General features: G+C 38.5%; 1 protein-coding gene across 4 annotated transcripts in view; it reads right to left on the minus strand.

The window, feature by feature from the left end:
• TTC27 (tetratricopeptide repeat domain 27) overlaps positions 1-24,502 on the minus strand; it is a 291,976-nt gene that overhangs the window by 81,876 nt on the left and 185,598 nt on the right. For all 4 annotated transcript variants that reach the window (XM_049870400.1, XM_049870399.1, XM_049870397.1 and 1 more), the window contains one exon: positions 4,533-4,760. In XM_049870400.1, coding sequence (XP_049726357.1) covers positions 4,533-4,760 — 228 coding nt within the window. The remainder of the gene's footprint in view (positions 1-4,532; positions 4,761-24,502) is intronic.

Genomic DNA, 24,502 nt, shown 5'->3' on the forward strand with positions numbered 1-24,502 from the left:
ATTACCTCCTTGCACACCACATTTCTTCATTTAAAACAAAGCCAAAAACAAATCAACCCTTCAATGGCTCCCTATGTGCCAAATAAAAAGTTCAAGTTTTAGCCTCACATTTGAGACTGTTCATAATCTGGCTCCAGTCTAGTTTTTCCGCTGTAATTGTCCTATTTCCTTTCACTCTGCCAAACTAGCCTGTTCACTACTCCCACTGTTCCCCCAAACACACACACACACACCCTAACACACACACACACACACACACACACACACACACACCTTCTTCTCTGTCTGCTTCCAGAGCTCTGCTTACAGTGCTCACTCCCAGGAATGCTCTCCTCGTCCTTCGCCTATTCAAGCACTACTTGTCCTTCAAAGCTAAATTTAACTTTCTACTTGTCCTTCAAAGCTAAATTTAACTTTGTCTTTGTTGCCTATCAAAGCTAGAAACATTCCCGTCGGCCATTATAAACTAGCATCTTATAAATGGCTCACATGGTATTTCTTTGAAGCCTGGTATTGCTATCTAGTTTTGTCTGTGGTTGTTTCACTAGATTATACCTGAGAGTACAAACTGGATTATCTTGCGACCTTCCACCACTTTTTCGTCCTCTAGCTCAGTGCTATATGCACAGCAGGCAATCAGTCTATATTTGACTGAACAATTGGTTAAAGATATTCTTCATTCACTCATTCACCAAATATTTATTCATTACCTAATATAGGTTGGGCATTGGGAAAACATCAGAAACCATACAGGAAAAAAAAAAAAAATCCTGTCTTCATGGGACAAACATTCTAGAGGAAGAGAAACTGAATTTTTTTTTTTTTTTTTAAGTAAACTATACATAATACTGGAAACCCGGGTGGTGTAGTGGCTAAGTGCCACGGCTGCTAACCAAGAGGTCAGCAGTTCAAATCCTCCAGGCGCTCCTTGGAAACTCTATGAGGCAGTTCTACTCTATCCTGTAGGATCGCTAAGAGTCAGAATCGACTCAATGGCACTGGGTTTGGTTTTTTTGGTATACATAATATCAGAAGGTTCTAAGTTCTACAGGGAAAAATAAGTACAATTAGAACCTTTCAAATGAGCTGGTTGGTAGGGAAGGTGAATAAGGTGTGTAAGGTGGGAGTGGAAGTTGCAATTTCAAATAGGATGATCAGGAAACTTGGCCTCCCTGGAAAAGTGACATTTGAACACAATCTTGAATAAGGTGACAGAGTATGTGCATATCTGGAAGATGAATAGCCCAGGCAGAAGAAGAACAAATGTTAACACTCTGAGACAAGAATGTACCTGGTATATTCAGGGAACAGCAAAGAGGACAATATGGAGAGAGGAGAATGCGAGGAGTCAGGGCAGATAAGCAACAGGAACTATAATGGCTTTTATTACTAGTGTGGTAGGGAGCCAATGAAGCACTGTGAGCAGAGAAGGACGTGATCTAACTCACATCCGGAAGGATTGATTTGGAAGCTCAATGACAATAGATAGATGGGGCAAGCATAGAGGCACGAAGACCAATAAGGAGGTATTACATAATTAGGTGAAGGGTAATGGGGATTTGGACCAGGAAGGTGACACAGAAATATAAAGAAGTGATTTAATTCTGGACATATTTTGAAGACAGATCTGCTAGGATTTGCTGATGGACTAAATGTGGAGTATTAGAGAAGATGAATAAAGGATGACTCCCAGGTTGGATGAGGCTGTCATGTGCTGGGATGAAGATGACCTTAGGGGTAACAGGTTTTAAAGTTTGGGAGTTGTCAGTGGACAGATAGTACTGAACACAACTGGACTAGATGAAATAAAGGGAGTAAGTGTAGACAGAGATGAGGACCAAGGATTAAGCTCTAAGGTACCCAAACATTAAGAGGTAGAAAACATGAAGAAACAGCACAGGAGACTGAGAAATAGCCAGTGACAGAAAGAAAACATTAATGTTGATGACTGTGTGCTTGAGAGAATAATTTACATCTGTAGGGCACTGATTTAACTTAGACTATGGCAGACTAAGGGAGGGAATTGATTTTCCCCATTCAGTACGGCAGCTACTGTTGGGTGAACTTTAGGCAGAGGCTATTAAGGTAAGCAAGGATACAATACAATTTTCTATAAAAGTAAAACTTTAATAATGGGGCAGACTAAGGGAGGGAATTGATTTTCCCCATTCAGTACGGCAGCTACTGTTGGGTGAACTTTAGGTAGAGGCTATTAAGGTAAGCAAGGATACAATACAATTTTCTATAAAAGTAAAACTTTAATAATACAATATTGAGTGAGTTCTGTCTTCTATCAAAAAAAAAGTGGTAATCAAATTAGATCAGGATTTCTCACCCTTGACACCACTGACATTTGTGCCAGATAATTCTTTGTTGGGGGGGGGTGCTGTCCTGTGCACTATAGGATGTTTGGCAGCATCCCTGGCCTCAACCACTAGGTGTCAGTAGCATGCACACACACATCTACACCAGCACCCCTAGTTGTGACAACCAAAAATGTTCCCAGACATTGCCAAATGTTCCCTAGTGGGGCAAAAATCACCCCCACTTGAAATCCACTAAACTGTCAAAAAAAACAGCTCCTCGACCAGGGAAAGACTGATGACAAGGACCTTCCCCCAGAACCAGCAGAGAGAGTAAGCCTTCCTCTAGAGCTGGCACTCTGAATTTGGACTTCTAGTCTCCTAAATTGTGAGTGAATTTCTCTGTTAAAGCCATCCACTTGTGGTATTTCTGTTACAGTAGCACTAGATAACTAAGAATTTGGTACCGGGAGTCGGGTGTGGCTTTAACAGATACCTAAAATGTAGAAGCAGCTTCAAACTGTGAAATGATGGAGGCTGGAAGAGTTTTAAAGTGCCTAACAGTAAAAGCCTAGATTACCTTGAGGAGACTGTTGGTGGAATTATGAACGTCAAAGACAATTCTGGTAAGGACACAGAAGGAGGTGAGGAAAGCTATTACAACTGAAGATGGCCCATATGGTAAGCAGCAGCAGCAGGGAAATGGCAGCAGCAGAATGAGATCAGCATGAGACACCGCTGGAGCTGACTCACAGGGCAAGAGAGCCAAGTGCCTTTGTGCAAGAAGCTTCCTGGTGGAGTGGGGTGTCTCTAGGCACTTACTGGGGAAGCTAGGCTTGCTGACCCACAGAGAAAGTGAGTTGAGTGCCCTCTGGCTGGAGTTGACTGGTGGAGTGGGGAGCATCTAGGCACTTACTGGTGGAGCTACAGAGCTTTGGAACACTTGCCCCAGCTGGGCAGACACAGGCCACAAGGCCAGAGGAGCCAAGAGGCCAAGGAACCAGGAAGCAGAAGCTGAAGAGACAAGGAACACAAGAAGCAGAGCTGCCTCAGTCTCAAAGGGCAAGGCCACAACCTCAGGGGACCTCATACCACCAAGAAAGCAGCACTGGGAGCAGAGTGCGTCCTTTGGAATGGGGGTTCCTGCACTGAGAAGCCCCTAGACCAGGGGAAGATTGATGACAAGGACCTTCCCCCACAACCGGCAGAGAGAGAAAGCCTTCCCCTAGAGCTGGCACCCTAAATTTGGACTTCTAGCCTCCTAAACTGTGACAGAAAAAAATTCTCTTTGTTAAAGCCATCCACTTGTGTTATTTCTGTTATAGCAGCACTTGATAACTAAGACAGGGAGCAAAATCACCCCCACTTGAGATATACTGAACGGTCAACAAAAACAAGCTCCCAAGTATAATTTAAGCATACTTACTGACAAATGCAATTGTTACTTTCTGCTGATATTCATTACCTACACCTACCTGCCTACTCGCTACTCCAGAGTCTTTACCAGCCACCTGATTAGGGTAGCTATGAGTTGGAATTGACTAGATGGCAATGGGTTTGGTTTTTTAATTGTATTCGTTTCCCAGAGGAAGGAAAGGAAGCAATTAGCTCATCCCATATAAAAAAAAAAAATGTACTTCCGATTTTTCAATGAAAAAGACATGCCTAGAACCTATCCCCTTTAAAATGTACATTTCTGATAATAAATTCACTTTACATTGAATATAATTTTCTTTCTCCTCAAAATTAGGTACTCTTCTGTGAGTTTATCATGTCATTTAGTTAAAGATTCAAGTTCTTTTTGTATTGTTTTTAAAACTTAAAAAAAACCTTTTTAATTTAAAAATATTTGTATGTAAATATACACATTTGTCTCCTAAAATGATCAACAACATATTCTATGTTATCTATTTATATAAAGATTTCTATTTCATTATTGAGTTCAGCAATAACTTGCAGAGCCTTGCATTGTCTGCATTTTTGACTCTCATTCATTTCCTTCCTAATGAATCTGCTTACAATGATATCTAATTTTAAAAGCTGTATTTGAGTTGAAAGAACAGAAATAAAATGAGACAAAAGATAAAGCAAGAGACAATGAGTTAAATTCTTAGTTCTCAAAGACAAGCTCACCAGTCATTGGGTGAAAAAATGGTACTCATTCATTAAGTAGCAAATACCAAGAAAAGTAAGTGCCAAGAGCAGGTGCAATTTTATGTATTGTCTAACCTGCATGGGATTAATCTTCACTGAGCGTTCAAAGCATTCCACACAGTCTTTAAACTCCCTGTTTCGAAGATGAAGGAGGCCTTTGGAGCGCTGAGCCCGAGCACTGCGGTGCCGGGACAACTCCCAGGCCTTGTCATAGTAAGAGTGGTCACGAAGGACATCTCCAAGCAAGCAGTATAAACTTGGTGTTTCCTTTTTCTCCAACTCTTGCCTAAGGATTTCTTCTGCCTAGAAACAATGACACAAATAATTAAATTGCTTAAAAGTGAAAAACTAATGGCTACATTTTTAGCACATATATATCTTTTATCCCATGTGATCAAAATTTTATCTTCAACACTTGAGATTATCTGCTTATTTCATGTATCTAGGACAAAAAACAATATGAAATAATATGATAACAAGTTAAATAGAGGAATAAGGAGTAAAAGGTGAATACTGCCTTATTGGCATTGGCCTACATCATGATATCAGGGGGAATCATTTGGCTTCCCACTTCTCTGCTCTAAGTGTCTCCACTGTGACCATTTCTTACATCAGTAACCTTTTTCCCGTGGAGCCACTGGTGGTTTCAGTTAGCAGTTGAGCACTTTTAACCACTCTGCCATCAGGGCTCCTTTCTCCAAGCACAGTGGGGTGAAAGTAAAAATCAATAACAGAAGGAAATTTAGGAAATTCACAAATATGTGGAAATTAAAAACCATACTACTAAATAACCAAGGGGTCAAAGAAGAAATCACATGGGAAATTCAAAATACCTTGGGATGAATGAAAACAAATAACATACTAAAACTTAGGAGATGCAATGAAAGTAGTGATTACAGGGAAATTTATAGATCTCAAATCAAGTTTTTTTTTCCACTGTAAGTAACCAGAAAAAGAAGAAACTATGCTCAAAGCAAACAGAAGAAAGAAAATAAGAAAGATCAGAGCAGAAATAAATGAAACACACCCTCTCCTCACTTATCAACATGGTTAGGCTCCAAAGACCAGGTTATTATGTGAAATCGGTGTTGTGCAAAAAATGGAGGATGATCACATCAGATCACAAGATGGAAGATGATTACATCATTACCTAAGTGCCAAATTACATCATTACAAAACTGCCAAATTACATCATTACGTAGCTACCAAGCCACTGAGAATCATGGCCCAGTCAAGTTGACACAACTTTAATCATCAAAGACAGCATTACTCTTGCCTTGCACCTCAGTGTTCATTACTGCTCGACATACATCATTAATGACCAAAAGGTTGGACAGTAGTTTTTTACTATTATTGTAAATGTGAAATGTTGGATTATAGTATAGTTGAGAAGTGAGGAGACGGTATAGAGAATAGGAAAACAATAAAGAAAATTAAAAAAAGAAAAAAAAGCAAGTTTATTCTTTAAAAAAGGCCAACAAAATTGACAAGCTTTTCACTAGACTGACCAAGAAAAACAGAGAGGAGACTCAAGTTACTAAAATCAGAAATGAACAAGGAGATATTACTATCAATCTTATAGAAATAAAAAGGATTATAAAGGAATACTATACTCCACAGTTACTTTATACTAAAAATAGGATCCAAGGCTCAGAATGTCTAACCATATCCTCAAAGCACTTGCTAGATTCTACGAATATTTATCATACATACAAATGCACTATACCAAAGGCTAAGAATATTCACCAGAGGCCAAAGACATGTAATTTAAAACAGACCTAGCGTTTGCAACTTTTGTGAAGAAGATAAATACACAAATGGAAAATTAAATACTAATCAGGAAAACCTTCACATTTGGAAATGTTAAGGTGCTAAGGATTACAAATACGTCTTCCACTGTCATGTATTGAATTACATCCCCCCAAAATATCTGTCAACTTAGCTGGGCCATGATTCTCAGTATTGTGTGATTGTCCACCATTTTATGTGACTGTTCACCATTTTATGTGATTTTCCTATATGTTGTAAATCCTATAACTATGATGTAATAAAATAGATTATCAGCAGTTATACTAATGAGGTCTACAAGATTACGTAGTGTCTTAAGCCAGTCTCTTTTGAGATATAGAAGACAGAAGCGAGCAGAGACACACAGGGACCTCATACCACCAAGAAAGCAGTGCCGGGAGCAGACTGTGTCCTCTGGACCTGAGGTTCCTGCACTGAGATGCTCCCAGACCAAGAAAAGATTGATGACAAGGACCTTCCTCTAGAGCCAACAGAGATAGAAAGACTTCCCCTGGAGGTGACGCCCTGAATTCGGACTTGTAGCCTACCAGACAGTAAGAGAATAAATTTCTCTTTGTTAAAGCCAACCACTTGAGGTATTTCTGTTATAGCAGCACTAGATGACTAAGACATCCACCAACTTATAACTACAGGAACTCTTGTAAGAATGAAGAAAGTAGAGAATGAGTGGTATGTAACTTTTTGCCAGGTATTTTATTCCCTGGAAGATGGTTTTGGAGGGCCAGGGCAGTACAGCTTGCTGGAAAAGGTGAGAAATACCATGGCAATGATCCTGCTTGGTCTGAACTGACCTCTTCTTCCCTCAAATTCTTACCACATTTCTATATTACATAAGTCAATTTTTTCTCCTTGAGATCTTATACCTCTTCTTCCTGCCAGCAAAATTATCTTTCCCAAGGGCAATGCTTGCAAGCAATATATTTCCCTTCTTCGACTAGTCACAATGCATTTCTCAGTCTTCTTCACTCTCTCCAAATTGTTCTATTTTCTCCTCCCTCCCCCACTTACCCACTCAATTTACATAATTTATCACCAAAGAAAAAACTACAAAAGATGCGTCCAGTGAACATAAAGCACAAAGACACTGTGCACACCCTTTGTAGTATCACTTTTGCAATACCAAAATGTAGGTGGCCAGAAGTCTTTCAAAGAATGCAAAAGCTTTGTTTTCTTCTAGCTATGGGCTGCTACTTCCCTATGGGAAAGTACAGATGTATATTTTTATAGGATGCAAGAACTTTACATTTAAATGGGCTACTGGGTGCAATGAATTTGTGGGGTGCTTCCAAGAGTCTTGTCAGCTGCAAGCTCCAGAAAACATTCCCCCACTCACACATACATACAAATCTAGGCTGCTTCAATAATTCACTTTACTCTGTAATTCCATGTAACTAATTATTATTCCTAAAATAATTTTTTGGCAGTGACTATACAAAAATAGCAAGTCACAGTATAAAATTAAATCAGCCAAGATTTGAGCAGAACCTACAATTATAGCTGAAATAAAACTCAACTTACCTTACATGGGAAACCTGCACTACACAGAGCAAGGGTCACACACTTGAATACCCAGAGGTTCTTGACAGTTACTGGGAATCAATCAAGTAGTCTGGTGAGTGAGCACCCAAAGGAGGAAGCCACCGCCCAGCTCCAGTCAGTCAGCACAACAATGTGGGAATTTGGGCCAGTATTGCCATATCTTTTAATTTTTTAAGACAGGCCAAGAAATCTAGATTTTTAAGTGAAACCCCCTGAAAATGTTTACTCAAATTTTCTTCAGAACATTGTTTAGGCTGAACAAACTGCCTCTCTGGGTTACATTCATCTACAAGCTGCTGGTTTGAAATTTCAGATATAGAATGACAAACCCCTGTCTAAGGTGGACATTAGCAGCTTTTTTTTCCTGCTCCCATCCCTTCCCTGATCTTCTGATAAGAGAACTCTTCTTCCCTGAGGGGAACCCATTCTACCTGGTTCAGTAGAGGCCTATAAGAGGGGAGGACATATGACTTAGCCCATCAGTCTTTCTGTTAGAGCTATGGAATTGACTATATTTTTCCACTGGGATTAATATTTTGGGCTTCCTGTAGACATCTTGCTACCAGAGAAAGCTCATGAGAGAGATATAGAGTTGTGATGACATTGTCTAAGCCCCTAGATATGGCTAATATTTAATAGCCAGGTCTTTTAAAATTTTCAGTTGCATAAACTAATAAATTGCCTTTTTAACCTAAATTAGTGTACATTCATTCTTTTACAAACAAAAGTGTTCTAATGCATCCCAAGAAAATTTTGTTGAATGACCCATCCTGTAGACTTCCAACTATAGAAGATCTGTAAGGATGTAGGTGCCTTTAGTCAGAAAGACTAAAAGATCAAATGCCAGTTCTATTATTTACTAAATGTATGACCATGAGCCAGTTAATTAATACTCGAGAGTTTGTTATTCATCTTACCTCATCTATCTCACAGAGAGGTTGTAAGAATTAGAAGTGAAATGCACCTAGCATTTTGTCAGGTACACAGTAAGCCTTAAACTGTTGTTTGTGCTCTTCCTCAATTTCCTCCATTGGAGAATCAGACTGGAAAGTATAGGGTGCTTAGTTTCACTACCAGGAAGAAAGAAGTAACTTGAAACAACTTTGAGGAACATTAAAATTTTCCATAAGTAATCATACTGGCTCTATACAGTTTTTCCAAAGACAGAAGAATTCTTGTTGTCAATTACTGAGTAGATGATAATGTAACTGAGCCAACAGGAATGGAAGAAGTGAAGTCAAAGGAAAAACAACTATTGACATTAAAGGTTAAATCTAAATTTTTTCACATAAGGCTAATTTCAGCCAAACATCAGAGTTTTATGTAAGTGTGGAGACGACCAGTAAGAGGCCCTAGAGATCTCAGAGAAAGAGTCTGTACAAGATACAAACTGAGCGGAGCATTGCTTCAGAGAAGAACAGCAGAAGGAGGGAATACTGTAAATATGACAGTCAAATGGATTTGGAATCTGTACAAACTTCTGTCTTAGCACCTGCCATAGTAAACTAAAATTATCTGCTGGTGTGTATCTGTACTATCAAACTGTAAGTTACTACAAGGTTAATTTCGTCTCTTACTCATCTTTGGAATATGACTGTTGAATGAATTCAACTAAAACTAACAGTTAAAGTCACAAAGGGCTATTGGTGCTTACTAAGGACTTTCAGATTCTAAATAGAAACATAAAAGTTTCTTCCTATTTGGGGACAAAAGGAGAACTCCTTTTGAGGACATGCTCTGGCTGACAGCAATATTGAGTATCCCTGTATGACTACATTAAGACAGATCTAACAACAAAGCAGTTTCAGTGAACAGAGAGGTCATATAGTAGAATCTGAATTCCACAGGTCCTTCTAACCCAAGTAATTGCACCTAGAAAGTGACTCTTCTTGGTACCAGAAACACTAAGGGTCAAAACTGATGGCTCAAAAGAAGATTCTAAATACCTGAAGGGATCCCTACCCTGGTGATGCACCTTTTGATAAAATGGTCCAATGTTGAGAGGTAACTGTGAGCTTCAGATATACTACAGGCAAAGGGGTTAATATACTTACAAAAAAAAGCTGAATTGGACTCATTTACATTTCTGATGGCATATTTCTCTACAAATTATTATACACGCAATTTGAGATTTGAAGCAGGTAAGACCCTACTATGCACCACCAGGACTCTGGAAGGCACCCTGTCAGGGACAAGGCCCTGAGTTCTGGGTAAAGAATATGGGTGAAAGTTAAGTTTGGTCTATAGTGAAAAGTGAGATAAAACATTCCATCTATAATTAAGGAGAATTATTCATACTTGAGCCAGAAGGAATTATTTAAAAAAAAAAAAAACTGCCTTTCTTGGCTGTGATTTGTGCCTTGGTTTTCTGAATTAGCAAAAGGAATTAGAAAGTCTAATATGTGATAGATAAGTGGCTCTCATCTGACCTTGCAACTGGTCAGTAAGTAGGAAATCAAGGGGAACTGGCAGACCAAAAACTGTAGGACGGCCTCTTGGCAAAGAATGAGGGGGAGAAAGAAGCTCTGGGACCCAGAGATGATACAACTACAAAGAGTGTCTTGAGGACTGCAGAAACAGCAGAATTAGGCTTCGCAGCTAGAGATTTGCTCCAAGTGGGTGAAAAAAGGTAGGCTAAGAATTTAAGTTCACATTATAAGCCAGATTTGGCCACCTGACTATTGTCTTCCCAAAACCAAAAACCAAACCCATTGCCGTCGAGTCAATTCTGACTTATAGAGACCCTACGGGACAGAGTAGAACTGCCCAATAAAGTTTCCAAGGGCACCTGGTGGATTCAAACTGCCAACCTTTTGGTTGGTAGCCATCGCTATGGTCTTAGGTTTTTAAAAAAGTTTGTGTGAGTGTATGAGTATGTGTGCATATAACTCACACAACTTTGACACAGTCTAATTCACCAGACTTTTCCCGGAAACAGAGAGCAAAAATTGGTGCTGATTTTCACTACCGTACTGGCTAGTACTCAAAGATAGGGAGACTGGCCACTGAACGGGCACTCTATCGACCTTTACAAAGTGAGTGAGGATGACCAGGCAGAGCTAAGATAGCACAAAAGCACCATCAATTCTTACAGCTGCCAGGGACAATCCTGGTCTAAATTCTTATTATACAAGCAGCAACTGAGAGGTGAAAACTGCAAAACATTCCACCCACCCCAGTGGGTCCCTCCTAGCTACAGTCCTGTGTGGTAGTGCCTAGTCGCATTGGCCCCACTCTCACACTGAGAAAACTGTCCACTAATTACTTTTTACATTTATGTGTGTGATAGCATCATGCTCTGCTGCTTGGTTTTTCAAAGAGTACTTGCCAACATAAATACTCCAGGCCCAAGATAAAACAAAATAATTAAAAACACACCTAGTTCTCATCCAGTTTGCTGATCATCTCCTATTTGTATTTCTAAGTCATAGAGTATTTTTAATTATTTTGCCTATTTTTCTCACTCAAGTGAGCACCACAGGTTTTAATTTACAAAGCTAATATCCAATTTTTAAAGGATTAACAATAATCACGATGCGAGTTAGGTGTAGGAAAGGAATGGAAGCTTTATAAGGAAGGAATGAGCTCAGATTCCAAAATCTGCCAACATCTAATGTGAATCCGACAAGTGGCAAAAATAATTCATACTTTTCAGCATTGTTATGAACACTATACAAAAATTGAAAAATAATTATATAAAGAATGTAGTACATAAGACGTACTAAAAAACTGTATTATATAATAATAACATGTTCACATTTACCTTGAAGTTTCTTATTTCTATTCCTAAAATTAAAAGATTAAAATGGGGGAATCACATAATCTGTTTTGAGAGACAGAATAGTAGGGTAGGAGATGGAGAGGTATTTTTCCCCATATGTAAAGTCCATAAGGAAAGCTATGCATGGAGATTTCCTTCAATGCTGTGACATTCAGTGAACATCTGTTGTTGTTGAGCCCATTGTTGCAGCCACTGTACCAATCCATCTTCATTGTCTCTCGACCTTACCAAACATGATGTCCTTCTCCAAGGACTGCTCCCTCCTGATAACATGTCCAAAGTACCTGAGACAAAACCTTGCCATCCTCACGTCCAAGGAGCACTCTGGCTGTACTTCTTCCAAGACAGTCTTGTTCATTTTTCTGGCAGTCCATAGTATATTCAATATTCTTCCACCAAAGGCATCAATTCCTCTTTGATCTTCCTTATTCATTATCCAGTTTTTACATGCATATGAGGTGACTGCAAATATCATGGATTGGGTCAGGCGCACGTTAGTGCTCAAAGCGACATCTTTACTTTTCAACACTTTTAAGAAGTCTTTTCCAGCAGACTTGTCCATTCAATTCGTAGTTTGATTTCTTGACTGCTCCTTCTGTGGGCACTGACTGTGGATCCAAGTAAAATGAAATCCTGGATGACTTCAGTTTTTTCTCCTTTTATCATGATGTTGCTTACTGCTCCAGTTCTGAGGATTTTGTTTTCTTTATCTTCAGGCGTAATCCCTCCTGAAGGCTACAGTCTCTGATTTTCATCAGTAAGTGCTTCAAGTCCTCTTTCAGCAAGCAATCAAGGCTGTGACCTCTGCAAAATATTAATAAGTCTTCCTTCAATCCTGATACACCATTCTTCTTCATATAGTTCAGCTTCTTGGATTATCTGCTCAGCATACAGATTGAATAAGTATGGTGAAAGATACAACCCTGATGTACACATTTCCTTATTTTAAACCACCCAATATCCCCTTGTCCTGTTTGAACAACTGTCGCTTTTTCAACGCACAGGTTCCTCACGAGCACAATTAAATGTTCTGGAATTCCCATTCTTTGCAATGTTATCCATAAGTTGGTATGATCCACACAGTCAAATGCCTCTGCACAGGCAATAAAACACAGGTAAACATCTTTCTGTTAATCTCTGCTTCCAACCAAAATCCATCTGACATCAGCAATGATATCCCTGGTTCCACATCCTCTTCTGAGTCTGCCTTGAATTTCTGGCACATCCATGTCTACGTACTGCTGCAATCATTTTTAGATTATCTTCAACAAAATTTTACTTGCATGTGATACTAATAATATTGTTCGACAATTTCCACATTCTCTTGGATCACTTTTCTTTGGTATGGGCATAAACATGGATCTCTTTCAGTCAGTTGGCTAGGTAGCTGTTTTACAAATTTCTTGGCATAGACAAGTGAGCGCTTCCAGCAGGGTATCAGTTTGCTGAAACATCTCAGTTGGTATCCCATCAATTTCCGCAGCCTTGTTTTTCGCCAATGTCTTCAGTGCAGCTTGGACTTGCATCCTTTAGTACCATTGGCTCTTGATTACATGCTACCTCCTGAAATGGTTGAACATTGACCAATTCTTTTTGGTACACTCACTGTGTGTTCCTTCCATCTTCTTTTGATGTTTCCTGAGTCCTTCAGTATTTTGACCATAGAAATCTTTCACAGTTGCCAACTCAAGGCTTGAATTTTTTTCTTCAGTTCTTTCAGCTTGAGAAATGCTGAGCATGTTCTTCCCTTTTGGTTTACTAATTCCAGGTCTTTGCACACGTCATCACAATACTTTACTTTGTCTTCTCAAGCCACCTGAAAGGAAGAAATGATGAAGTAAAACAGCTGAACAGAAGATTTGAAAAACCTTCTGTTCAGCTTTTACTTCATCATTTCTTCCATTCACTTTATCTACTCTATGTTCGAGGGCAAGTTTCAGAGTCTCTTCTGACATCCATTTTGATATTTTCATTCTTTCCTGTCTTTTTAATTATCTCTTGCTTTCTTCATGTATGATGTCTTTGATGTCATTCCAAAACTCGTCTGGTCTTCAGTCATTAGTGATCAATGCATCAGATATATTCTCACGGTAGTCTCAAAATTCAGGTGGGATATACTTAAGGTCATACTTATCTGTCGTGGACTTTTTCTAATTTTCTTCATCTACAACTTGAACTTGCATATGAGCAATTGATGGTCTGTTCTGCAATTGGCCCCTGGCCTCATTCTGCCTGATGATATTGACCTTCTTCATCATCTCTTTCCACAAATGTAGTTGATTTGATTCCTGCGTATTCCATCTGGCTAGGTCTACGTTTATAACCACTGTTTATGTTGTTGAAAAAGGTATTTCCAATGAAGGAGTCACTGGTCTTGCAGAAATCTGTCATGCAACCTCTGGCATCATTTCTAAAAGGCCATATTTTCCAACTACTGATCCTTCTACTTTGTTTCCAACTTTGGCATTCCAACACCAATAATTATCAATGCATCTTTGGTCTTAATGGTTGGTGCGTAAACTTAAATAATTGTCATATTAACTGGTGTTCCTTGTAGGTGTATGGGTATTATCCTATCACTAACAGCATTGTACTTCAGGATAGATCCTGAAATGTTCTTTTTGACAACGAATGTGATGTCATTCCTCTTCGATTTGTCGTTCCTGGCATAGTAGACCATATGATTGCCTGATTCAGAATGGCCAATACCAGTCCATTTCAGCTCATTAATGCCTAGGATATCAATGTTTATGCATTCCATTTCATTTCTGACAATTTCCAGTTTTCCTAGATTTATACTTCACACATTCCATGTTTCACTTATTAATGGATGTTTGCAGCTGTTTCTTCTCATTTTGAGTCATGCCACATCACCAAATGAAGGTCGCAAAAGTTTGACTGCATCCACATCATTAAGGTCGGCTCCTTTTTTTTTTTCTACTTTGAGAAGGCAGCTCTTCCTCAATTATATTTTGAGTGCCTTCCAACCTGGGGGGCCCATCTTCCAGCACTATATCAAACTACGTTCTGCTGCTATTCATAAGGTTTTCACTGGCTAATTTTTTTCAAAAGCAGACCACCAGGTCCTTCTTCCTAGTCTGTTTTAGTCTGGACGCTCGGCTGAAACCTGTCCACCATGGGTGACTATCTTAGTTATCTAGTGCTGCTATAACTGAAATACCGCAAGAAATACCACAAGTGGATAGCTTTAACAAAGCAAAATTTATTCTCTCAGTCAGTAGGCTAGAAGCCCAAATTCAGGGCATCAACTCCAGGGGAAGTCTTTTTCTCTCTGTTGGCTCTAAAGGAAGGTCCTTGTCATCAATCTTCCCTTGGATTAGGAACTTGTCCTGGGGTCCAAAGGATTCTCTCTTCTCCTGGCACTACTTTCTTGATGGTATGAGGTCCCCTCATCTCTCTGCTGGCTTCTCTCTTTTATATCTCAAAAGAGATTGGCTTCAGACAGAATCTAATCTTGTAGATTGAGTCCTGCCTCATTAACATAACTGCCACTAATCCTGACTCATTAGCGTCATAGAGATAGGATTTACAACACATAGAAAAATCACATCAGATGACAAAAGGTGGACAATCACACAATACTGGGAAGCATGGCCTAGTCAAATTGATACACATATTTTGGGAGGGCACAATTCAATCCATGACAGTGACCTTGCTGGTATTTGAATACTGGTGGCATAGCTTCCAGCATCAGAGCAACACGCAAGCCCCCACAAAATGACAGATGCCTGGGGGAAGTGAACACTAGTAGCCTTTTATTTACCAAATATTTTTGAGTATAGGTAGTCCCCAACTTATGATGTATTTTAGTTATGATGAACCGCACTTATGATCGTCCATTTTTTTGTACATCTTATCATTAGTTATATGTACTACATACAGTGTGGCAACATGTAATTTGCTGATGTTACCATTCTCATACCAACCCCAAAGATAAAAAAAGACTGGCTTTATAAAGATTAAAAAAAAAAAAAAATTTTTTTTTTTTTTTTAAAGATACTGACTACAAAAGGCAATCATGATGAAAACTAAAAAAGGAGGTATTCAATTTACATCAGAACTGATTTATGATGGAGTTGGTCGAACAGAATCCTGTCATGAGTTGGGCCTACACTAGGGGCTACGAGATGACTGTAAATAAGAGAGACGACAGTCTGGTTCTCAAACAGCTTACAGTTTAGTGGTAAAATAAGCCAGCAAGTGGGAAATTACAGTTGCGTTGGCCACTATCAGAGCACTCAGGAGGACAGTGCCACCAAATTTGGGAGGGAGCTATCGGGGTAGGTTTTGTAGAATGCAAATGCTGAGAAGAGACCTTAAGAATCAGTAGGAGTTAGATGAAAAAGGCCAAGTGTTTTAGACAGACAACAGCCTGTACAAAGGTTCTGAGGTGAGACAATGCTGCATATTGAAGAAATTACAAGTTGTTTAGTCCTGCTGGAACTTCAAGTACAGCCTGAATGGGAAGGATGAAGAGGATCAGAGTGAGGATAAAAGGGCAGGTGGAAAATGTCATTGCTGATGTAAACAGGAGCCACATCATGAGAGATAAGTAAGCCATTCATTCCATAGACTTTGGGATTATCCTAATGACAAATAAAAGTTACTGAAGGGTGAGAAGGCCATAATCAGATTTATCTTTTAGGAAGATCATTCTGTAGTCTAGGAAAAGGACTTGTGGGAAATTGTTTAAATCATTAAAAAAAAAAAACCATCTTAGAAGGAAAAAAAAAAAAAACACTAACTTCTAAAAGAATCTCAGCTGTTTTAGTAATATTTACTTGTAACTTAAAACTTTTTTAGAGTCTGTGGTTACACTGATCTGCAAAGGTGGCATAATAAAAGATAAGGTTATATAACCTTAGGTAAGCTTTGTTGCCAATGAAAACAGGAGAGTCCCCATCCTCTACCCCTATCCTTATGCAGTTTATGCCAGCTCAGTCTTAGTCTTTCATTTAGGGATCAAATCTGTTCAAAGAATTTGTCCATAGGCTTGGGGAAAAGCTATAAGTGGACCAGATAATTTAAAAATTTAAACACTAACAGATGAGAACCAGTTCTGATCCCAAAGTCACATGAAATTAATCTTAGCTATTTTGCCAATAGTCATTACAAACCAAAACCCAAACCTGTTGTCATCCAGTCAATTTCAACTCATAGTGGCCCTACAGGACAGAGCAGAACTGACCCATAGGATTTCCAAAGAACATGTGGTGGATTTCAACTGCCAACCTTTTGGTTAGCAGCTGTAGCTCTTAACCACTGTACCACCAGGGCGCCAATGGTCATTAAATAACGAGAATTTCTGCAGGTAGTTTCCAAATTAGAAAGTCTGAGGCTTTTCAATAGTGGGATGCAAACATGAACACCAAAACACAATAATGAGAAGTGGGCATTTCTGCAAATTTGCCTTTAAAGAACAAAATTATGCCATTAAACATTAAATGCATGAATTAAAATTTCACAAACTTCTAGTTAAATCAAAATGTGGTGAAAACTGCTGATACTCATCCAAATGCTAAAAGAATCTCATCTGTTAAAGAAATAAAACATCCGCTTCCAACTTGAGGCAAAACTTTTTAGGTACGTGGTTAAAGTGATTTACAAAATATACCACAAGAAAAACAGGTAAGGTAGGCCTTTTATGAGGCAAACGGAATGTTAAAATCAAGAGTTTTGGGGATGGTTAGCTGTAACTCACAAAAGATCTAAAACAAAAGTAAACAACTATACATTCCTAAAAATTAAAATAAGCACATTTTCTAGAATAATTAGACACATGGGTATTACAATTCTTACTAGGTCACAGGCAAATTTTTAAAAATTTTAACACTGCAACTACTCTGGAGTAGTTGCCTTCTCTTAAGGGGATGGATTTCTTTATTTTTCTTCTGCAATTAGAGAAAATTTCTACTTTCTATACTTTCTGAAAATAATTATATATATTTAATATTTCAAAACACGCACTGGGTATTTGTGATTCTTCCAAAAGCTTGAGTATTTCAAAAATTAATATTTTAAAAACTGTTGTTGGGTGCCATCAAGTTGATTTTGACTCACAGCGACCCTGTGAGACAGAGCAGAACTGCCCCATAGGGTCTTCTTGGCGATTAATCTTTATGGAAACTGGTCACCAGGTCTTTCTCTTATGGAGCGACTGGGTGGGTTTGAACTGTCAACCTTTCAGTTAGCAGTCAAGTACTCAACTGCTGTACCACCAGGCATATCTTACGTACAGCATTTATTTGCGTCTTTATCTATTTTTCACTATAAAAGACTCACACAGTGAAAAGGAATGATGCAATGGAAAGCAGATCAGACTGGGAGTCAAGATATTCAGTCATCCATTCACTCTTTTGGAAATCCTGATGGTGTACTGGTTAAGAGCTACAGCTGCTAACCAAAAGGTCAGCAGTTCGAATCCACCAGGCACTTATTGGAAACACTACGGGGCAGTTCCACTTTGTCCTATAGGGTTGCTATGAGTCCGAATCAACTTGATAGCAGTGGGTTTAGTTTTTTGTTTTATTTTTCCTTTAAACAAACATCTTCCTGCTACTTTAAGTGACTGGCAATGGGCATTAAAAAAATAGTTAAGTCCCTAATCTTAAGGACTTCATGGAAGAAACATGATACCGTATTTCATCAAATTTGAGATGCCATCAATTGTAAGACAAACTCTTTAACTAAAAAAAAAAAATGCTTTGAATTAAGCTATGACATAATGCCTTGAATAAATTATACCCGTCTCTCTTAGGTTTGAATCTATTCAGATAATATGGCAATTTTTTCCTGCCTTCAATTCACTACTTGACATTTTCAAAGGCAATTCTTTTTACACATCTCAGTACAACATGCAGCTTTATCAACTTTGGAGTATCTTTCTTTCTTGACTCCCAAAAAGCATTTGATTGCTGCTTTTAAAGAAAAATAAATGGAATTTTGTTCATCTCTCCAATGGTAAATATTTCCTCCCTAGTATCAAATTTACTTTGTTTCTGTCCTTTTCTGTTTACTCAATAATGTTTTGTTCAAATGCCAAATAATAATGACATCTTTCTGAAGACATTATAAATAGCAATTAAACTCAACATATGTAGCACCGACACCGTGCACACATCCAATTTAAATATAACTCTAAGTTTGTACATGCACAGGCAATGACAACCTGGCAAGACTGTCACCTGACCAACAGCAATTTGAAGATACTACCGATTGTTAGATACATTCCAATTTCAGAGACGTTAAAATGTAAAAAATTTTGTCTTACTAGTAACAGCAAACACTACTGCAGCTCCCTGACTGGATAATTCAGGCCTGTTGGCATGCCTGGCCTATACAGGGAGACGTGCCCAGAGAGCCAGACTGTGGAAAACAATAAAAGATGCCGAAAAGATACTTCATCAGCTGGCTTTGAAAAATGCCATACTTCTGATGTATTTCAGGAACCAGACAATGCAGTATTTACTGGAGGACTAAGGAATAAACTGCTTAAAGGAGCATCTCCCTATTAGAAGGGACACTAAGCTCTACGATTACTTCCCTTATTGTAGCCCCAGTATATGATGTGGGTGAATCCCTAATTGCATTAAAAAAAAATGAGAGAGAGAGGTGGGGCCAAGATGGTGGAGTAGTCAGATGCTTCCAGTGAACCCTCTTACAACAAAGACCTGAGAAGAAAAGTGAAAAGATTACATTTATGACAAGCTAGAAGCCCTGAACATCAAAAGCAAAGTTACAAAATGGACTGAGTGGCAGGGGGAGGGAGGAACGGCTCAGAAGCGGAGAGGAGCTGCTGGACCTAAATCACAAGGAAACCTCAGGCACCACTCCCGGGAGTGGCTGTGGTGGGCTAGTGGTGGCCTTTGGCTGCAGTTTCCTCAGGGAGAAACACAACCTACTCACACCTCCAGAACCAGAGGAGAACGGTGCTCTCAGCAAAAGCTAAGTACTTGCATATATTTTACCACATCCCCCACCCCGAAGCTGGCGTCAGTGGCTGTCAATTTCCCCGGGCCTGAGATAGGTCCGGTTGCACGCTCTGAGCCATTCTCCCGGCCTTAGAGAAAGAACAAAAATTCACCACTGAGGAAAAGATAATCTGGCAGCTCCACTAAACTTGGAAGCTCAGGACAGAAGCAGCTCCTGTCCAGGAATAAACGGTCCGTGGACTTTGAATACCTTTCCTTCCCTGAATGGACCTGAGCGGGCCTATTTCAGGAAAATAGGCTCTTGTTGGCAGACTGCAACTGTTTCAGCTATGCAGTGGAGAGGTGACTGTTTGATATTTAACACCAATTTGCTTATTAAACAGCGTCTTCACCTACCCACATCAGGGGCCTAAGGACTCGTGGCTACACACGTCACCCAGCCACCCATGACTGGGGTCCAAGGATAACTGCGACCTCCCAGTCCTTACAACCAAAAGCATTGGGTGCCCAAAGTCCATGTGCAGAACCCACCCACCTGTGCGCTCTAGGCAACAGAGACATGCTTTCCTCACAGATACTCGAGGGACGGCTGTCAGCCCCCTGCCTTATTAAGAGCATGACCCATAGCTGAAACAAGATGCCGGTACCTACAACAATCACCCCTGGCCCCCTAAGACTGTATGGACTGGGCCTGTAACACACACTTGATGACCAACTACCTGGACACCTGAGCTGAATCCATACAGGAAAAGCGAATGGACTCCTAGGCTCATATACATTGTAACAGATCTAGCCATCTGGTTACAGGACGTTAGAGTGTAAAAGGTGAAAATACTCGAGCTAGCTACCTCAAGCAACCTATTTGGGCACATCAAAACAAAACACAGGAAGAAGCTAGGATACATTAAGTAAGCATAAACTAATACAATAACTTATAGATGGCTCAGAAACCACAGTCAATATCAAATCACATAAAGAAACAGACTATGAACACTTCAATAAGCTCTCAAAACAGAGGATCAAGGAATCTTCAGGATGAAGGTACGTTCCTGGAATTACCAGATGCAGAATACAAGAGATTAATATACAGAAGTCTTCAAGACATAAGGAAGGAGATCAGGCAATATGCAGAACAAGCTAAGGAACACACAGACAAAGCAGCAAAAGAAATTAAAAAGGTTATTCAAGTACATAATGAAAAACTTAATACACTGCAAGAATCCATAGAGAGACAGCAATCAAAAATTCAGAAGATAAAAATAAAATCACAGAATTAGACAACTCAATAGAAAGTCAGAGGAGTGGAACTGAGCAAGTGGAAGGCAGAATTTGTGAGACTGAAGAAGAAGCATCTGCCATCAATATACTTGAAGAAAAATCAGATAAAAGAATTTAAAACAATGAAGAAAACTTAAAAATCATGTGGGACTGTATCAAGAGAAATAACCCAAAAGTCATTGCAGTACCAGAACAGGGAGGGATAACAGAAAACACAGAAAGAATTGTTGAAGATTTTTTGGCAGAAAACTTTCCTGATATCGTGAAAGATGAGAAGGTATCTATCCAAGATGCTCATCAAACTCCACATAAGGTAGATCATAAAAGAAAGTCACCAGAACATATTTTAATCAAACTTACCAAAACCAAAGAAAAAGAAAGAATTTAAAGAGTGGCCAGGGATAAATGAAAAGTCACCTACAAAGGAGATTCAGTAAGAATGAGCACGGATTAATCAGCAGAAACCATGCAGGCAAGAAGGCAATGGGATGACTTATACAAAGCATTGAAGGAAAAATACTGCCAGCCAAGAGTCATATAGCCAGGAAAACTGTGTCTCAAATAGGAAGGCAAAATTAGGACACTTCCAGTTAAACAGAAGTTTTGGGAATTCATAAAAACCAAATCAAAACTACAAGAAATACTAAAGGCAGTTCACTGATTACAAAATCAATATTAGATATCAACCCCAGACTAGAACACTGAACAGAGCAATCAGAAGTAAACCTAGATAGGGAAATCACAAAAACAAATCAAGATTTAAAAAAACCACTCAAAACAGGGAAAAAGCGATGTAATTATGTAAAAGAAGAGAACATTAAAACAATAAAGAGGGACTAAGAAATGTAGTCACAGATCTTTCAAATGCAGAAGACAAGGTGATATAAAGAAATAAAAGTTAGGTTTAAACACAGAAAAATAGGAGTAAATATTAAGGTAACCACAAAGGAGACTAACAATCCTACACATCAAAATAAAATACAAAAAAAAAAAGACTCAGCAGAAACAAAATCAACAACAATGAAGCAGAAGAAAAGACAATATATAAGGATAAACAACTCAGCATAAAAAATTAAGTGGGAAAAAGAAACTAACAACAAAACACAAAAAAGGACATCCAAATGACAGCACTAAACTCATACCTATCCATAATTACGCTGAATGTAAATGGACTAACCCCACCAATAAAGAGAGAGAGAGGGCAAAATGGATTAAAAAAACATGATCTGTCTATAGGCTGCTTACAAGAGACACAGATTAGAAACACAAATAAATTAAAACTCAAAAGATGGAAAAAAAAATATATCAAGCAAAGAACAATCAAAAAACAACAGGAGTGGCAATATTAATTTCTGACAAAATAGACTTTAAAGTTAAATCCACCGCAAAGGGTAAGGAATGACACTATATAATGATTAAAAGGGCAATATACGAAGAGGATATAACCATATTAAATACTTATGCACCCAATGACAGGACTGCAAGATACATAAAACAAACTCTAACAGCATTCAAAAATGAGATAGACAGCTCCACAAATATGGTAGGAGACTTCAACACACCACTTTCGGTGAAGGACAGGGCATACAGAAAGAAGCTCAACAAAGACATGGAGGATCTAAATGACACAATCAACCAAACTGACCTCACAGATATATAGAGAACACTCCACTCAACAGCAGCCAAGTATACTTTCTTTCCTAGTGCACATGGAACATTCTCTAGAATACACCACATATTAGGTCATAAAGCAAGCCTTAGCAGAATCCAAAACATCAAAATATTACAAAGCATCTTCTCTGACCATAAGGCCATAAAAGTAGAAATCAATAGCCGAAAAGCAGGGAAAAGAAATCAAACACTTGGAAACTGAACACTACCCTGCTCAAAAACAACTGGGTTATAGAAGACACCAAGGATGGAATAAAGAAATTCACAGAATCCAATGAGAATGAAAACACTTCCTATCAGAACCTTTCGGACACAGTGAAAGCAGTGCTCAGAGGTCAATTTGTATCAATAAATGATACATCCAAAAAAGAAGAAAGGGCCAAAATCAAAGAATTACTCCTACAACTAGAACAAATAGAAAAAGAGCAACAAAAGAAACCCTCAGGCACCAGAAGAAAGCAAATAATAAAAATTAGGGTAGAATTAAATGAAATAGAGAAAAGGAAAACAACTGAAAGAGTTAACAAGACCAAAAGCTGGTTCTTTGAAAAAATTAACAAAATTGACAAACTGACAAAAGAAAAACAGGAGAGGAAGCAAACAACCCAAATAAGAAATGAGATGGGCAATATTACAACAGACCCATCTGAAATTAAAAAAATCATATCAGATTACTACGAAAAACTGTACTCTAACAAATTTGAAAACCTAGAAGAAATGGATGAATTTCTAGAAATGGACTACCTACCTAAGCTAACACAAACAGAGGTAGAACAACGAAATAAACCCATAACAGAAGAAGAGATTGAAAAGGTAATTTAAAAACTCCCAACAAGAAAAAGCCCTGGTTAGATAAAGAAAGGGCACCCAGATTGGTAAGGAAGAAGTAAAAATATCTGTTTGCAGATGACATGATTTTATACACTGAAAACCCTAAAAAATCCTCAAGAAACTACTGAAACTAAGAGTTCAGTAGGGTATCAGGATACGAGATAAAAAAAAAAAAAAAGATTTTTTTTTTTTTTTACGAGATAGACACACAAAAATCAGTTGGATTCCTCTATACCAAAAAAAGAACATCGAAGAGGAAATCACCAAGAAGATAAAATACTTAAGAATAAATCTTACCAGAGATGTAAAAGACTTATACAAAGAAAACTACAAGATACTACTGCAAGAAACCAAAAGAGGCCTGCATAAGTGAAAAGAAATACCTTGCTCATGGATAGGAAGACTTAACATTGTAAAAATATCTATTTTACCAAAAGCCATCTATAGATGCAATGCAATTCCAAAGCAAATCCCAATGACATTTTTTAATTGAGATGGAGAAACAAATCACCAACCTCATATGGAAGGGAAAGAGGCCCTGGATAAGTAAAGCATTACTGAAAAAGAAGAACAAAGTGAGAGGTCTCACTCTACCTGATTTTAGAACCTCTTATACTGCCACAGTAGTCAAAACAGCCTGGTAAGGGTACAACAACAGATACATAGACCAATGGAACAGAATTGAGAATGCAGACATAAATCCATCCACATATGAGTAGCTGATATTTGACAAAGGCCCAAAGTCAGTTAAATGGGGAAAAGACAGTCTCTTTAACAAATGGTGCTGGCATAACTGGATATCCATCTGCAAAAAAATGAAATAAGACCCATACCTCACACCATGCACAAAAACTAACTCAAAATGGATCAAAGACCTAAATATAAAATCTAAAACAATAAAGATCGTGGAAGAAAAAATAGGGACAACGCTAGGAGCCCTAATACATGGCATAAACATTACTAACAGTGCAGAAGGGCAACTAGATAACTGGGAGCTCCTAAAAATCAAACACCTATGCTCATCCAAAGACCTCACCAAAAGAGTAAAGATTACCTACAGACTGGGAAAAGGTTTTGAGCTATGACATTTCCAAACAGCGTCTGATCTCTAAAATTTACATGATACTGTAAAAACTCAACTACAAAAACACAAATAACCCAATTAAAAAATGGGCAAAGGATAT

The sequence above is a fragment of the Elephas maximus genome, chromosome 26 (assembly GCF_024166365.1).
Source record: "Elephas maximus indicus isolate mEleMax1 chromosome 26, mEleMax1 primary haplotype, whole genome shotgun sequence".
NCBI classification, from domain to species: Eukaryota; Metazoa; Chordata; class Mammalia; order Proboscidea; family Elephantidae; genus Elephas; species Elephas maximus.